General features: G+C 38.5%; 2 protein-coding genes across 3 annotated transcripts in view; one reads left to right on the forward strand and one right to left on the reverse strand.

Moving 5' to 3' along the window:
• LOC111927625 (uncharacterized) overlaps nt 1-11730 on the forward strand; it is a 122887-nt gene extending 111157 nt beyond the window's left edge. The window contains exon 4 of the mRNA XM_086870108.1: nt 9876-11730. Within this exon, the coding sequence (XP_086726234.1) occupies nt 9876-10055 (180 nt within the window). The 3' untranslated portion in view covers nt 10056-11730. The remainder of the gene's footprint in view (nt 1-9875) is intronic.
• Nucleotides 93-17520, reverse strand: SLC4A1AP (solute carrier family 4 member 1 adaptor protein). Of its 2 annotated transcripts, none has more exons than XM_023924570.2 (14): nt 16982-17520; nt 16096-16279; nt 15292-15414; nt 14456-14516; nt 13458-13597; nt 13172-13332; nt 11719-11788; nt 7911-8100; nt 6748-6859; nt 5929-6169; nt 5065-5139; nt 3983-4053; nt 1716-1788; nt 93-535 (listed from the first exon to the last, which is right to left on the reverse strand). In XM_023924570.2, exons 1-14 carry the CDS (start codon nt 17516-17518, stop codon nt 486-488), a joined length of 2088 nt encoding a protein of 695 aa, XP_023780338.2. In that variant the 5' UTR covers nt 17519-17520; the 3' UTR covers nt 93-485. The 2 variants fall into 2 exon arrangements, with proteins under 2 accessions (XP_023780338.2, XP_086726217.1); XM_086870091.1 differs by having other exon boundaries at nt 16888-17127.
• Between the last annotated feature and the right edge of the window lie 43 nt (nt 17521-17563).

Below are 17563 nucleotides of genomic sequence, written 5' to 3' on the forward strand. Positions count from 1 at the left end.
GTTCTTTTTTCCATAGGAAAGGAAAAAAAACCTCTCAAGTTTCAGGTATACCATGACAGTATTTTCAAACAGCAGCCACAGAAACAAATCAGTAGTGTTTCTTATTTTAATTGCATAAACCCAAGATGAATAAATTTTATCAAGCCTGTAAGTATACAGAGGTGTATTCTTTTAATATTTTTGTCTACTTTTATTTAAAAAAGGAAAAATGAGCTTACAGTTTCAAGCCAAATTATAAAAACCAAACAAGGCTGAAAGTGAAAGACGAGGCAGAAGAATGTGTGGGCTTTTACTTAAAAAAAATTATCTGGAAGTCAAAGAGAGGACACACAGGGAGAGCTAAAAGCCAGAGCAGCTGCTGATGCCCTTGAATTTAAACAGCATCTGAAAATCCCAAGTCTCTTATCCATCACTTAACATGTAGTGAAAGAGTCCAAAACACAGCAGCCCTTCAAGCCCCGGATGTATTCTGGGGCACTAGAAGTTTAGTAGCCGTATTTTTCATTGAGATAAGTCTTGCCATCACCATTTTGACCTAATGGACAAAGAGGAAGAGTTGCATTATTCCTTTATACAGAGAAATGTGTATCCCTATATGAAACAGTCTCTAGGTAGTACCAGCCATACAAGCAGAGGATAAAAAGTCAGACTGCATATTGCAACAATTTATACTTTTGATTTACATTTACAGTTCATTTCAATTTTACTAACAATGTTAAGACTACATCAGGTACTCCTGTTTTTGTGGCTGTTTTGTTTGGGTTTTTATTCTGAAGTCCTCATAATGCCAGCTTAGAAGGAACATTTGACTATTTATTGTCAGGCAGAGGCAAAAAAACACAGCTCCCTCTTATGGACACAGCTTGCTTAACTATCCCAGATCAGACTTTGGAGTTACTGAATTTGCTCCTGTGGATTCATATGTCAGAGATGGGCAGTCTTTTCATAGAAGGATGATTCACTTGATTACAGTTTTCTTCAGTGAAATTTATTCTTATATAAATAACCTTGCAACAGCCTTACAAAAATTATAGTAATGAATCAAGTAAAGACTAAGCTTTTAACTTACTCTGAAAACTTCAGTGCACGAAAATGAGCTCTCTGTTTTAGAGGAACTGAACATTCATTACCCTGTTTAAAAATAACCTCACCAACCTAAAAACACCCTTGAACTAAAGATAAAAAAATATTCAAGTTTAATGTATGTTGGATGAGTGCATCAATTATTCAGTGCTTTCATCGAAGCATTATCAAGACTCTTCTCCAAAACAGCTGACCTAGTGTTTGTATGCCAATGATTTTTGCAGAAAACTGCAAAGAAGCATTTTGGATTTCACAGACTTCTGTGAAAACTAAGAATACTAACACTGTTGGAGCATTTATCCCTAGGGAAAGTTTGAGCTTGCCTTTCAGCTAGGTTATCATACCACCATATGTGAATTCAGTTAGCTCTCTCAGGTGTTACAAAACTGAAAAAAATACTTCAGGTGTATCTTTCCATTGCTGTGAAGCTACTACAGATACGGTCTGTATTTCACTGCAAGACTTGCATGGCCATGCAACAAACATGGGGCATAACATGCCACAAAACATCAGGTTCTGGGTAAAGTATTCCTGAATTAGCTTTTTCTCAAGGACTGACAAGGACTTCCTGACAACTCATTAGGAAGATTCCTGAGTTATGAGACTAAAACCAGTAAGCAAATGGTTGATACCTGCAGGAGGAATCCATATGCAGTAGTCTGGGTCATCATCTGGGTACTGTGAGGAAAAAAAAGGTTGTTGGACCTACAAAGAGAGGAAAAGACTTTTTAAGGTGCTGTACCCCACCACCAATGTGTTACAGCCACTAAATCCCTCACTAATTCAGAGACAAATAATGAGGTGAAGTTTTTTTCTACAAGAGTCAGGGATGAAAACAGTAATACGGAAGAAAGATCAAACCTTCAAATAAATCCAGTTCATTTCCATTTGAGTCACAGACTAATAAAAATGCTGTTTAGAGGGGACTTCTGGAGGACATCCAGTCCAATTTCCCGCTCAAAACAGAACCTGTCCACTTCTGGACAGTTTAATACTAATGTTTGGTGATATCATTTGACATAGGATTTCTTTATGTAGGGAAAAGCTTTAGAGTAGGATTTTCAATAGCTGTTTACAGATTTCAATGCACAATACCACTGGAAACTTTGGATTTAAGGTGACTTTCAAACTGGAGTTTATAAAGTTTCAAGTGTTGTATAAGGATAACTTAGTTTTCAAAAAGAAAAGAACATTCATTGTTCTTAGGTCTAGCTAGCATCTTGAAATGTTAAAGGAAACCACAACAGGTCAGTTGCAATGCAGTTGTTGATACAGCAGTATCTCTTCTGTCCCAAGATTTATAAGTTTTACCACATCAGTATAATTTTCTCATCAGAAACTTCTGTTTTCAACAACTGCAGGTAAAAAAATTATACAACTATAGAGTGCAAGACTTAAGAGCTCAAAACAATGCTTTTACTTAGCACTGATTTGCATTAGTCTGTAGCATTATTACATTAGTCTGTAGCATCAGTCTCAAGTTATGCAGTTGAAACAAACTTTCATTACGGCAATAACTTTCCTTCCCCAAATTAACATAAAACAGCTTTTTTAGAAGACTAATGTTTTCCAAAACATTAAACTGCAGAGTTGTACAGCTTTTAAATACGGCTTATGAACAACTTAAATTTTTTTTCCAGTTTTACATGATTCAAAGTTATATTATAAAAAAAAAAAAAAAAAAAAAAAGCTTACTTCCAGTTGATAGTTTCCATGCAAGATCTGAGCCCAAAGGCAGAGACAGCATGTGGAAGAAGTGATTTGTGATGGGAGAAAGAATCTAAGCCATCTGGCATTTGGAGAATGCTCAGAATGCTCAGGGTTAGAGCAAACTCTCTGCTGGGTGGTGCTGACTGCCTCAGCATGAAAATCTGCCTTGTTCTCCCATATTCAAAACAGTGGTAAAACTTGGGCTTTACCAGTATAAATAAACTCTTGATTTCTTTAGCATCTTTAGCAAGGTCAGCAACAAAAGACAGTTCTGAGACAGTTCTGCCTAACCAATCCCTGGGTCCTCTGACAGGACTAACAAAGCAGCAGTCAGCACACACAGAATTCAAAGATCTGAGGTTCAGTTAAGTGATGCAGGGCTAAAATTAGATGGTCCCCACAAAGAAACTGTTCCAGTGGTCAGAACTCATGGTCCACCAAGTACAGTCATCTCCTCTGACGGCAGTAGCAGAAGGGTGGGATGCTTTCTGAAGGGAAGAGCTTCATAATAATCATTAGGCTGTCAGAGAAGATCCTTCCCAGCTCCAGGAAAGCAACAATTGACTGAGTCCCAAAATGTGCAAAGCTCACCAACTTTACATTTTAATACAAGTCTTATGCACAGGAGAAACATTATCTGGTACAACCACTCAAATTCAGCAATAACTTGGTTGCAAAAGACATTAATCTCTCAAACTTATCTCTTTCACATCTTACAGAGAAGGATGAGGTTCTTCTCTGGATGAGTCTGTCTTCAAAACACAGACTAACTGCAGCTTTAGTACAGCATGTTCTGTGTCAGTCAATATGTATTTCCCAGACTACTCTCCAAGAAAAGCATTGCACTGACATTCCAAAGCCTGGAGAGCACCTGTGTTCTACAACACTTGTGATATATGAGAAGCAGCAATTAGGAACTGCCAAGTGAAAAGGTGAAAAAAAACACTTTTGTGATTGAACAGAAAGCTTCTAGCATGCCTGAAATGCTGTGCTTTATCTTTTCATTGGAGACTCCAAAATCTGTGTTCAATGGCAGTGTATAGTTCTACATTTGGGTCTTAGTCAGCAGAGAAGCACTACTATCACCAAGCTAGACTTGCTACTATTTCTAAAAAAGACTACTACTACTAAAAAAGAGCCTAGAAATTACTTCCTCTTAAGTTGCAGGAATCATGGTGTTGTAACTGACCTTGCTTGAGTTATTGATTTTCTTAACTTTCTCAGATGTCTCTTCAGGTTCCTTATTTACTGTCTTGCATGCTGGAAAGAAAGCAGAATTGTTTTATGACACAGCACACATGACCAATTCTACAGATAAACTTATAGGAAGTTCACGTAAAAATTAATACATCCATAAGGAAGTCCAAGATATGTCACTGCACCACAATTCATACTTGAGAATAATACTGCTGAACATCTAACTGGTTTTCCTAGATTTAACTTAAGTACACTGTCAGTCATGTAACTGAATGCAGTTTAATAAGATCCTCTATTAAGGATTCTGTAATATTAACTTTAGTTAATAGCAGATATTTTCTAAAAGACATTATCTGTAATCACTACAGTGATTGATTTAGAAAGGAAGGAGTAGGAAATGTGCAGGACCAATTTGCTTTATAAAAAAAGCAAACAAACACCAAATGTTGTAGTTAATGGTTGGAAGGAATTCCTGTTTTCCTGCCACTTAGTATTTGAAATATTCATACTCTCATGGCTCTCTATGGGTGAAATGATGATGATATATTCTACGGAGTCTGAGTTACAAAAAATAGAAAGGTCGTAAAAATCTCCTCCATGTACACCCAACATTCTTCATTTTGAAGATCTCATTTTTTGTGCACACATGCAGAGGCATCATCTAGGTTACCAGCAGATTATTAACTAATGTTATGTAGCATTTGTCACTTTATAAAAGAAAGTTTTGTCCTTCTGTAGTGTTAAGAGCTAGTGCAAGAGAATAATGGAGGAAAAAGCATCATCATATTTTCTCCTAAATTAATTCTTCTTCTCACACTAATTTAAAAAAAAAATAAAAAAATCTCTAAACAGTTAATGACTATGAAAAGCAAGGACAACTGTAATACAGTGGAAATGCCCAGTCTTTACCATACACTTACCACTTCCCAAGCAAAACACAATCTTTCATTTCAATTCTAGATTCTTTAGGCTCTATATTAGGCTCTGTTTCCTTTGACTCACGTAAGACACTAAGTCCTTTAGTCAGTTTCTAAACCCACATGCTATTAGAAAATAGTCTGTTGTACGGTTCACCTTGGGATTTCTCTTGTGAGGGTCCCATCTGAGATTCATTCCTTAGTACCTTTGGCTCAGGCAGAAAATCAACCCCTGTAACACAAAAAAAGGAAAACCTTAGTGGGCACTGCAGTAACTCTGATTAGGTCTGCATCCCTGAGACCAAGCACAAAAGGGAAGTCTTTGCTACATTTGTCTCAGGAAGAACACTTCTCTCAAGTCTTCCAAATTATTTCATCCACCAAGTCCATTGCAATACAATGAAGAAAATGCTGTGATCTGATAAAACGCTTTTCAACAGTAACATGTCCAGCATTAAGACAAAAAGCTAGAACTAGCTTTCTGTTATCAAACATATTGGGCACTGAGAAACATCATTACTAAGTTTTCCCATGCATCAGGCTGATACAGAAAAGGAGGGATTTGAGATACCTCAAAGGTACCTTTCCATTACCACTTTTGAAATTGTTTTTCCTCCTTACAAATGGATCTGAAACTTTGCACAGAGTTTTTCTTATTTGTCTTATTTGTTTGTTTGTTTATCTTATTTGTTTTCTTATTATGTCACTTTTATTGCCAACAAAATATTGCAGTTGTTTTTATTTGGACAATCAATTTAATGGAAACAGAGCTTATCAAGACAAGACTTCCTTACATCCAGGAGATTTATTCTATTTCACCAAAAAGCAGAGTTTCGACTAGAACCATGTGAAACTCAGCTGCTGCCACATGGACTCTGGAGTCACAGCAAAAAAGCTATGGAAAATAAATAGGCTGGAACTGGAGAACCTGTGACTCAAACATTTGATTCACATAGCTCTTAAAAGTTCAACAGTAAGAGAATCATGTTCATTACTGGAAAAATCAGAAACAACGGTTTACCGTCCTGAAGGGATTCTAGATTTTTGTTATTGCAAGGAGAGCCATCAGGAGCATTAGTTTCTTTCCCTGTTTCTTTTTCTATTGTAATTTTCATTTCCAGGTTTGACACTCTGCTGTTTACTGCATCTGCTTCTTGCTGCTCTTCCATTTCTTCTTCTTCCTCCTCCTCCTCCTCCTCTGGTCCATCATCTTTCATTTTTAACAAGCTTTCAGGGATGTCTGGACGCTTAACAGGCAACTTCTGCAAGACAAAGACTTGGGTGTCAGCGCCAAGAAAGAGGCAGATGTCACAGACACTCATTACATGAGAAAGCACACGCACTACTGTCAGAGACAGCTGGTAAGGAAACACTCTCATGATGACAAATAGTTACAGTTTAAGGAAAAGTTACTAGTAGAGATGGAAGATGAAGAAACATGTCCAGACCACAAACAAGAAGTGCAGTCTTTTCACAAGAGGAATAATGGAAACTGAATCAATTATGGATATGATCTTGGCTATGAAGATGGAGAAAAACAAGAAAAGGACTCGCTGCTGAGGCAGGGCACTGTTTCAGCCTCATGTCACCAGACTGCCCCTCTTGATCCACAGCCTTTTGACCACAGCTGTGCCCCAGGAAACTGGCTGTACAAGGACACGGAATGGCAACTGCTGGCAGCAAACCACATCCAACAGCCCCTGCTTGTTGTTCATGCACCTTCCACTCTCACAGGCTGCACCTCCATGCATGTCAGAAGACAGCTGCCACCTACAGCCTACACAGCCTGAGAATGTGGTCTCACAAACATCCACTGACTTGCAACACATGTCCAACTTACCCCTAGGCTTCCAGTTTTCAGTTTGAATTTGCTCCCCCCTTTCATTGCACCAAAGAGAGGCAGGTTCATCTTTTTAGGCTTGTTCTCTGCATTCAGACTGTAAGTCCCACCCCTAATAAAAATTAGACACAAAGGAAAACAAGCATCAAACAAATCTTATATATACATATGAAAAAAAGAAGAAAAAAAAGAAGAAAAAAAAGAAGAAAAAAAAGAAGAAAAAAAAGAAGAAAAAAAAGAAGAAAAAAAAGAAGAAAAAAAAGAAGAAAAAAAAGAAGAAAAAAAAGAAGAAAAAAAAGAAGAAAAAAAAGAAGAAAAAAAAGAAGAAAAAAAAGAAGAAAAAAAAGAAGAAAAAAAAGTCTGCCTATGAGAAGCAGATATATAAAAATCCTTTATTTTTTCTCCTACTTGCAGCATCCAAGGAGGACACTGCAAGAGATGACTCCTCCATCCTACTTGTATGTTGTAGGATTCAGACATATGCCGTAACAGGAAGCAAAAAATAAACAAGCAAGAAAAAACCCCTCTGTATCACACAGACTCCCTTACATTCAACTGCATACATACACATATATCTATATATAAAAACACACTTGGAGGCCAAACCTTAATTTAAATGATTAGGTAATTAACTTCTAATCAGACTGCCACTAATAAATGATGCATCAATTCATTGTATGATATATTAATATATATTACATATAATATATAATTAAGATATAATATTCATTATATAACTATATAATTTAATATATAATATAATTAATAATGATATGTTTAATATTAATAATATTATATATTATTATATACCCAGCATGCACCCTCTCAAACTGCAGTGGTGCTGCTAGGCACTAGCTTACCAGCCACTACATTTGACTTCCAAATACATTTCAGAGTGAAAGTGAGTTTCATGTCGTACATAGTATCAAATTTTTCACATTACTCTCCTGACAGCTTGGGCTGGTCTCACTCCAAAGTTTGCATTTCCCTCAGCCATAGGTGCTGCAATAGCCCAGAGGCACAGCAGCTCCTTAAAGAGCCAGGTAGTTTGGAAGGCTGTCCCGCTTTTGTGATTGGAAAGCTGCCTTTTTACTGGGCTTATAACTGCCCATGGGTAAGAAAAAAGGGAGAAGTAATTGTTTTATGTTTTCACCAAGACTTACTGGGGCTTCAGCTCAGGCAGTTCTGCAGGCTTAACAAGCTTTATTAACCCTTTCAGTCTCTGCTGCTCTTTCTTCAGTTCAAATGACCGCAAGTGAAGCTTCTTTCGTGCCACACTGTCTAACGTGCATCCTGATTTTATTTCAGTCATGAATTCATCCAAAGAATCTTGAGCTGCTGGATGGGACTGGACTAGGCAAGATAAATGGAAGATATATAATGTTATGGTGTGGAGATAACTGTAATCATCAGGTCCTGCCTTTAGAGAATAAGATACATAGGAACAATTATCCTCTCTGTGAGTTTCTGTTGAGTTGTGAAATAATGGAGGTTGTTAGGCCTGGAAAGATGAAAGCATTTCTCCTAACAAAAGCCTGAAAGTAAACTTTAATTCGCTTACCTGAAAAAGCCTCTCTTAAAACTGAATGTTTCTTTGTGAGTGCTACTCCTGTTTATTCATCTCACTTCTAGATCTGCTCTCCCTAAAAAAGTGGCTTAGGGATTTTTCTGTAGTCACAAACTAAAATAATCCTAGACACACAAAAACCTACACCACTTCATAGGGAATCCAATTCTGACTTTTCTGGAATGCTTATGTCAAAACATTTGCAAAGTTCAAAATCAATCAACCCTGCCTTCTACCCCTAAGAGTGCATACAAACCAAATTTCATTCATTAGGCCAATCACACAGAACTTACCTTTGTTCTGACTAGATTTTCTGCAAGAAAACTGCTTTGAACTTGAAAAAGAGTAATGACAGTCTTTATCTAATTTCAAAATATTAACAATATTATGCATATTTGACTAATTAAAATAAAACTCAGGAGGCAAAACTAAATCTCTTACGACTAAAAAAATATAAATACAGATTTCTAATACCTGGATTTAAAATAACCAAACAAAAAGAACCAGAAAAATGCTATTCTTTAGCTTGGACAGTGTTTCTGACGTTGTTATATGGTATTCAGAAATAACCTGGAGGCAAGCAAAGAAAAATGTTCTTGCCAGAATTTTAACAATTCTTTTAACAGATAGTTTTCTGCCTTTTAATATTAAATGAAAAGTAGCAAATTCAGTATGTATTTTCTGCCTTATAAGTGTTTTTGTATATATGGACAAGCGCAATTATTTGATCATTGAGTTATTTTTAGTTCAGCTTGAGCTAATTAAGTAGCACTTGGAATTTTAGATGCATAAAAGTAAAACAAATTAAGTTATTCTAAAGAGAACATATTTGAGCAGTTTCACAAGACTTAAATAATTAGAGGAAAGCCTAGTAAGACTCATGCCTACAAATGGATTCAATTGAAAAGGGTATTTCTGATGTAAAACAAAACAGAATTTACCATTTGAAAATACATGAAAGCCATAACAGTAACTGTTCAAAGATCTAGAGAATTAAGTCTTCAGAAGATAGGAAACAGTAGTAGCATCCACCTCCATGGAAGCATAAATGATGACAAAACATGTCATAAATGAAATTCTGATAGAAATACTCTTTTTTTCAACACAACTATTCATATGAATCAAGATAAAAACCAACAATGAAAAGGTATTGTTAACAATGCCTGAACATCCTTGCAGGCCAGAGCTGAACAGAATGATAATTTGATTTAAACATCAAATTACAAAGATGTGGTTTAGTGAGTGGCCATATTCTTCAGAACAATTAAAACTCCACAATTAAATCCAGGGGTCGCTGCTGTACTGCGGAGTGGTGTAAGTGCTTCAGTCAGTGAGTGATGCTGAGGGAGTTCCACCAACAGTGCCTAATACCAGCTAGTTCAGCTTGCAGGGTTACAATTAGCAGTCCTTATCTGTTGCAGCAGTTTTCTACATTATTGAAGTAAAATCTGACATTATTATGAGGTGAATCAATCATATCTATTGTACTTTATAACCCAGTGACAAAAAGCTACAGGGCTATTTACTGCACTATCAACTTATTGATGTTTTTTCTGAACAGGCAACCAAAGATGAGACTGAAGAGCTCCATATATTTGATCTGCATTCAACAGCACCAGTGAATAAGAGATACCAAGTCAGTTCACCAGTAATTAGTTCTGAAGAACCCCAGGGAACAATTTGCGAACCTTTACTGAGACTTTTTTTAGACAACTACTTAATTTCTCCGAGTGTTTGGTAAGAGGTGTAGCAATTTAGCCTGACATTCACTCACTGGTGTCTCTATACTCTTGTCTTTAGGTTCCAAATAATCATTTAGAGCAAACAAAAGTGCATTAAGGTTTCAGAACTCTATGCAATGCAGTAGTTTTGCTGAACAGCTCTTGAGATTGGTTAAGAACGTTCCATGGTCAATAACCCTGCTCCTGGCTTTCTCAACAGCTGTAATTAACCTAAAGCATTCAAATAAGAGAAAACCCAAGGATCTAGAAAACACCCAAACTCATTGATGCAATATTTGCTATGTTTGTTTTACCCTGGCCTAGTTCTAGAGAATTTCTATCCAATACTGAATGATTCTGTACTTCAGTAAATGCCAAGACTGCACTTTTTTCCAAGGCTCTGGAAAAAAGGCTCTAGCTGTGTAACCACCTGCAATTTACAAAAATGTGTTATTGGGATTGCATGACCAGATTTTGGTGGGGAAGGTGCCTACAGCATTATATAGTAATAGAAGCATAAAAATGAACTGACTCTCCCTTCACCCATTCTCTATTACAATATAATTAAACAGTCTTGTTGAGAAACAGCATGAGTAGAAACAAAATAGAAAAGCATAGAATTACACCTCTCAGACAATCTAAGCATTCTTCTTTTGCTGGTCAATTGCTAATTATTTATCAGAAGTATAAGGCTGAAAACAATTCATTCAAACACACTGAACATCAGTTTGAATGCCTGGTGGAATGGTACTGCTTTTTGAACAGGGATCTGGTATAATCAATCACCAACAAAAATGTTGGTGTGGAGCTGAAGAAACACAGCCATGTAATGCACAAAAGATAGCCCAGCTGTCACACTGCTGCTAGGGTTCTTGCAGAGAAACTTCTGACAAACTGATGGTGCAGCCTTTATTAATGCCAACTCTGTTAAAAAGTTTTTTTTTGTGAACAACCAGCCTAAAAATATTTTCTTCCCATTTTCCTTTTACTCAATGAGATACCATCACTAACAGAAAGCAAAACGCAGCCACTGGTACAGTTTGCTTTTAAACATAACTCACTAACAGATACCATCACTGATCTTGAAAGGCTCTGCCTTTAGAAACAAATGCATAATCCTAGAACCTGAATGGCGCCCTCATGTACTGGCATGTTCACTGAACATATGGGTTAAGTGTCAACTGCTTTGTCTCCACATTTTCCTCTTCCCACCATTCCTTTATACAGTGTGTTTACAATGAGAGAAGTGAAATAAAATATATTACCTTTTATGTGAGCTTTTTCCTCCTCCCTTATAAATGCTCTTTAAGGGAGTGGAAAAAACAGCGTTCATCAAATTGTGTAATTTTCAGCAATATGGGCTGATAAACAGTAATACTTACCTCCTCAGAACTCCAGGACTTTGTACAGTTGCCATCTTACTTTAACTTAAATGTTGTTTGCTTTGGAAAAAGATGCATTCATTAACAAGTGACTATAAACAGAGTATATAAACTAATAGATGAAGAATGTAAGAATTCTCGAGCTAACTCAGTGACTTGCAAACCTTCCTATCCCTTTGTGAAATGTGGACACTGAAAAAAACCACCCCAAACCCTTGAAAAGAGAAATCCCTAACATAATTTTCAGTTTTGTATTTTTCTGTATGGAAAGCACTGTGATCAAATAAACTTCATGCCTTACCTTTCCCTGAAACCTTCAGCTTCTCTGTTATCTCAGAAAGCTCATTTTCAGCTAGTTTTAGCTTGGTGACCTATGAAAGAACAACATGCTTAGAAGACTTCATCTTGTTAAAATCTCATTTTAACAGTTACTCAAGTATCCTATCAAATTACTTCCACTTTTCTACTTCCGAGCTTTGATCAGGACTTCCTGGGCTGAAAAAAATTAGAAGTCTAGATTGTTCCTAAACAACTTATTAATTTCTTGACATAGAAAATTATTTAAACCATTTCTGAAATGCAACAGTATGCATAATTATTCTGCAGCACTGTTATATGACCACAGAACCCTCCAACCCCTCCTATCCTGACTCAAACCTCCCGAGAGTGGCCCGGCTAGCTCAGTGATGAGGTTTCTCTTCACTCTGGGTTCGAGTCAGCATATGTTTGTGGGGGTTCACTGATTTTCTTCAGAAATTCGAGTCTATCAAGCGAGTAAAGAAATCAAGGGGGGACTCTCTCCCCAGGGTTGAATTCCACAGTTTATTTCCGTGAAGGGGAATCCAAGGGGTGAAAGACAAAGGATTTGGGGTCTGGGGGTCTCTTTTAACAGGGTTTCTTGGAGGGAGGGAACATCAGAGAGAGAACCAATTATTCTTCTCAGCTAGTACATCTTACAAACTTTCTACCAATCAAGGTTACACACACCAAGATAAGAAATAACAGACACCAACTTCTTCAAATGCCCACAAAGGTGTAGGAGTATTCTCCACAGAGGGGCAGAGGGGGAGAGAGGGGGGAGGCTGGTTTCCTGGCAACACAGCGGGGAAAGAAAGGGAAGGGAAGGTAAGCATGCCATCTCAGCTTCCATAGCTCAGAGGCATTCTGGGACAGGAAAAACAGAGTTACAAACTTCGGTGCTGGAAAGAAGAGTCTCCTTCTCCCAACCCCGTGCTTTCCTGGGCTAAAGAAATTTCAAGCAGCTGGAAATGCCAGCAGGGTCTCCCCTCCACTCCATCCGGCCGTGGAGCTGAGGAGAAAAACTTCAGTAACCATGGTAACTTGACACCAGGTAAACAATTAGGAGAAAAAGAATCGGGGGCGGGGGGGTGGAAATCACAACTAAAAGAGGGGAAAAGATATTTCAAGCTATGAACTACTAATATTAACTTAACAACATTCTAACAACTCTACCACAACACTATCCCTCACACCCTATTGTCTTTGTAGGACTTACTGTTGCCATATGTCTGTCAATCCAGGATTCCTATTCCTTGAAGCAGAATGAGATAGTTCTTTGGGATGTGGACTTAAAAGCTTGGAATTATTTTCCAGTGATTTCAAACTGATTTACAAGTATACTGTACTTGCATTTCCTCCATCCACTGCCATGATGCACTAAAATTTCATCTTAGTCATAATATAGTACAGGCATGAGAGAGTAACCCTGACATGTCATGGTCAATCATTCTTACCAGGGAGTCATAGGTCTCTGGTTTTTCTTCTATTTTACCAGCTTTCTTCATTCTGTTCAGTCGTTTCTTTTCCACAGCACCAGTTCGATCAAGGAAGGTGTCATCATCACTATCATAAAAATCTTCATCTTCCCAGTTTTTTGATTTCCTTTTTCGGGATACTGAGAAAGGCACAGGAGAAGGCAAGAAACAAAATTATTTGCATATCACTCAAAAATAAAGCAAATTCAAGATAGCAATCTCAAATCCCTAACTTAAGGCATTTAGAATGATCACAGTTATTCACCTGCTTCTTGCCTCAGTACTCCTCGAGCATCAAGCAGCCTGCAAGCTTCCAGTGCACATTGTATCATTGCTTCCTTTTTTTTTCCTGAATGGAGAACCTCTGCCACCAGCTGCTTCCCTGATGCATCATCCACAGGCAACCTGTTCAGTTTCAAGGATCACAGAACAGCTCAGATACAAACAACTTTTCAGGGATGCTACTCAGATATTTTACAATGGCATTGCCATTTCATTTACATCTTTTTTTTTTTCTGTTAAATATTTCCACTTTTCATTTCATACAGAACCAATTAAAAGACAAGCATGATTTTCTAACCATGCAAGTCAATTTGTATTTCAGTGTTCCAAACAATAATTTTTCCTCTATTTAATTCATTGGAAATACAGGAAGTTGAAAGTTTAAATGTCAATCCCTGAATCATTTTAAGTACAGGTATCTTGTATCCATACAACATGAGTAACAAACAGTTTCCATAATGAAGGAAAGGATTTTTAAGCAGTACAATCATTACCATGTTGAGACTTGTCAACTTAATTTCCACCTCACCTTCTCCTGTCTTATACAAGAATTACATTAGTGGCCTCTAGCAGGAACCCCTCAAAAACTGTCTTACACCATACAGGAACTGAAATCGGGTACACAGAATTAAGTTTGGGGTTTTTTTGATCTTTCTCATTAGGAATTGAAAGATATTGTTTCCTAGCTTCCTCTCTTGTATTTCAACTTCACATATTGCTCACAACAACGGGAGCTGAAAACCTAGACTCTTTGCTATCCCAAGTTTCATCCCCTAGGAAATCCAAATCCCATCAGAGCAAAAATGGAACTCAGACACTAAACTAGGCACTGATCCTTGAACTTCTGTCTCAGTATCAGGGCTTAAGTCTAAATCTAGCTGGCCTCCTCGCCAAGTGTGACACAGCAAGTAATTCCTTCAGGTTTTGTTTGCAAATGCAACAGTCAACTTCCATGTACCAAATAAGTGGAAATGTACATACTTGACCCTGCATAGCCAGCTGTTGTGCCCACGATCATCATATTCATATTCTAACTCTTCTCCTAGAGAAGAATAGAAAGTTGATGTAGTAACCAAAATTGAAATAAGCAGAAATAATCTTTACAGCAGAAAATAATGTCATGGGACAGTCTTCTAAACAAAAGGGATAAATACCACAATTTTGTCTTACTTTTTTTTTTTTTAAAGACATGGGATCTTCTGTTGGTGTCATGCTGTTTGAGTTTTTTTCAAAATCAAGGCTTTTTCGGACCAAAAAAATCTCTAAGTGGCTTGTTTAGGAACATGTAGATCACAGAAAAAAACAATCTTGTCTTTGCATATATTAAAGATGCTGAAGCAACAACAGTTCGCAATCTGAATTCACAGATGCTCTTTGTCTTGAAGATTATATTTTCACTTTAACAAGTAACTGAATATTCTTTAAGTTTCACTAGCAGCCACTGAAACTTTAGACCACTTATTTGTTGCCTTTTGTCTTTTTTAGACTTTCCCATTTTACAGTTATACACAATTACAGCCATCTCCAAAAAAATTAATCTGGAAATTGAGGGGTTTTGTTTTTGTTGAGGGAATTAGTAACTAAGTCTCAGATATACAATGGTGAGCCAAGTTTTAATGAAAAAAACCCAAAACAAACCACCACAAATCCCCACCAAAACTTGATGAAAAAAAAGTTACCCACAATATAACAGAAAAGTTTTGCTCTCATATAACACCTTAAATCCCCCTGCAAAAATAAACAACAAAATAACACTTCGCTAAGTAAAAAAAATAAAAAAATAAAAATCACATTTAATAAAAAAAAGAAGAAATTACCTTCTCTATCAAAAAAGCCCTGTAAGGCCTTCCTAGGATCTTTCATATAAAAGGCATCTTGAACATCCTGAAAATCAACAGCAATAGGGTTTTCTTCAATTTCATCCTCCTCAGCATCCTCACCTAGAAGATATACAAAGTCCAAAAAATCTCATGAAACTTCAGAAAGAGAACACCAGTATATTTCAGCTTTCATTAGCTTGAAAGAAGTATCAGCTATGCCATAAAGTTACTTCCCTTAACTTTATTAGCCCTGTACCAAATTAAAAAAAAAAATTTTTTTTTGCTATTATCTATTCTAACATATGATTCAGTTTTGCAGATCAATGTCAGTTTCAGAACTTTCAAAAGTTTATGAGCTTATACATTTTCACTCAAAAAAACCCAACTCACTTTGTTGCAAAAAGGTCATTAATTATAGTTCATCTAGCTCTAATATGTGGACTCCCTGTTTATATGTAAAGACAGCTATACTGCATAGAAGTCTCAAGAAGTTAAATTTCACCTCTTGTGAAAAGTGTGGACATCATCACAGAAGCAAACCAAAAATCATTAATTAAGTTCTAAGTTTCATGGCCTCTCATAGGCATAGGCAAGTTACCTCCTGCTGTTTAAAAGGAGCTCACTGAATGTTAGCTTGTCACATACCCTTCTTTTTAACAGCAAAAAGATTAATTTGTTCTCAAAAACTTTGACTGGAATGTAACTCTTGGCAGCCAGCTGGAATATTAGCCCTAATATTCAGTGAAAACAGGCTTACAGACCTTCTAAAATGTATCAGTCAATTGATATATCATCACATACCCATTCCCCATGAGCAGCTCATATCACTATTCTGACTCCTTTCATTTCTCTCCTCTTTCTCATCTTCCTCATCAGAGTCCTCTCCCAACATTGTCTTTTCTAATTTTGCTTGCTGCTGCTTGCGCAGTGCCTTCAGTTCAGTCACAGTTAGTTCTGACTCAGACTCCTGGTCTTCTTTGGGTCCCTAAGTCAAAACAGAAAATTAGCAAAAGTGTTTTTAAAAACACGGTTTTAAAAGCCCCCAAACACATGCAGATTACAGATAATAACATAAACACATACTACTCTTTAAAAAGTGGAATTATTTGACCATTAGTTTTGGTTTGCATTCCAAAATATATTAGTTTAAATGGCATTGTCAAAAGCAGGGCAGAGAGAAATAAGCACTATTGTATGCTTGCAGTCAGATACATCTTACATATGTAACTGTAATTAACAGGCTAAAGTCAAAAATTCCCATCAGAACTACATGGGTGGATCTGAGGAATGTGCAGCTTCTGAAGTGCGTGTACAACACATGTGCTGCACAAGTCCCTAGTAATAAACACTCCCCTTGCTCACAAAGGAATATTAGTTCTTTATTTACTAGGTCAGCATACTGTCAGAAACACATTCCTAATACATCACACTGTTGAAGAGAAATGCCTTTTGCACTCACTGCACATCAGCAGAAATCCGCAGCCCCACACCTCACTGCAGAGCCGGCAGCAGACACTCACAGCTTTTCTCCCAGTAAAACAACCCCGGCAGCGCTAGGCTGCTTCCAAGCCGCCTCACACCTCAGGCAGTCACCTGATGAGCCGAGAAAATTCCTGAGCCTGATCTGGGCCAGCCTTTACCACCCCACACACGCTCCGGAGCCGCCTGAACGCGAACCCCGACACACCTGCAGGAGGAAGAGGCGGGAGCTGCCACCGAAGCGCAAGCCGTGGCCCACCCGCACTCGGCAGTAGGTGCGGGGCGGCACCCGCGCCTTGTTGAGGAAGGTGCCGTGGGTGCTGCCCAGGTCGTACACGTAGAACCCGGCGGCATCGGCGCCGCTGGGGTCGTCGGGGGAGCATCCGGCGCCGCGGTACTGCAGCACGGCGTGGTGCCGCGACACTGACGGGTGCTCCAGGGATAAGGCACAGCCGGGCAGCCGCCCCACCAAGAACCAGCTGCTGTCCTCCAGCCGCACCGAGCTCAACACCACGCCGCCCTTCAGCACCTCCAGCTCGTACCCTGAGCCGGCCGGCGGGCGGCTGCCCCACGGCGGCTCCTCGTAGCGCGGCGCGGGCGGCGCGGCGGCGGCTGCTCGGGGGGCTCCCGGCGAGCTGGGACACGGCGACGCGGGCCCGGGGGTGGCGGGCAGCGGGCGGCTGGGGCGCTTGAAGGAGTTGGCCTCTGCGGGCTCGACGGGCTCGACCTCCGCTGCCTCCGCCATCTTCCCCCGTCCGTACCCAAACGGAGTCCTCCGGGGACGAGCGCC

This window comes from Cyanistes caeruleus, chromosome 2 (genome assembly GCF_971803275.1).
Source record: "Cyanistes caeruleus chromosome 2, bCyaCae1.hap1.1, whole genome shotgun sequence".
NCBI classification, from domain to species: Eukaryota; Metazoa; Chordata; class Aves; order Passeriformes; family Paridae; genus Cyanistes; species Cyanistes caeruleus.

Bases quoted from the DNA above. Each gene is read 5' to 3' on its own strand.
- SLC4A1AP (XM_023924570.2), bottom strand. From the start codon at position 17,518: ATGGCGGAGGCAGCGGAGGTCGAGCCCGTCGAGCCCGCAGAGGCCAAC. The intron at 11,789-13,171 runs GTAAGAATGATT...GTTCTTTCATAG, and splicing joins CAGAGACCTATGACTCCCTG to GTCACCAAGCTAAAACTAGC. The intron at 4,054-5,064 runs GTGAACCGTACA...CTTTCTTTCCAG, and splicing joins CTCACAAGAGAAATCCCAAG to CATGCAAGACAGTAAATAAG.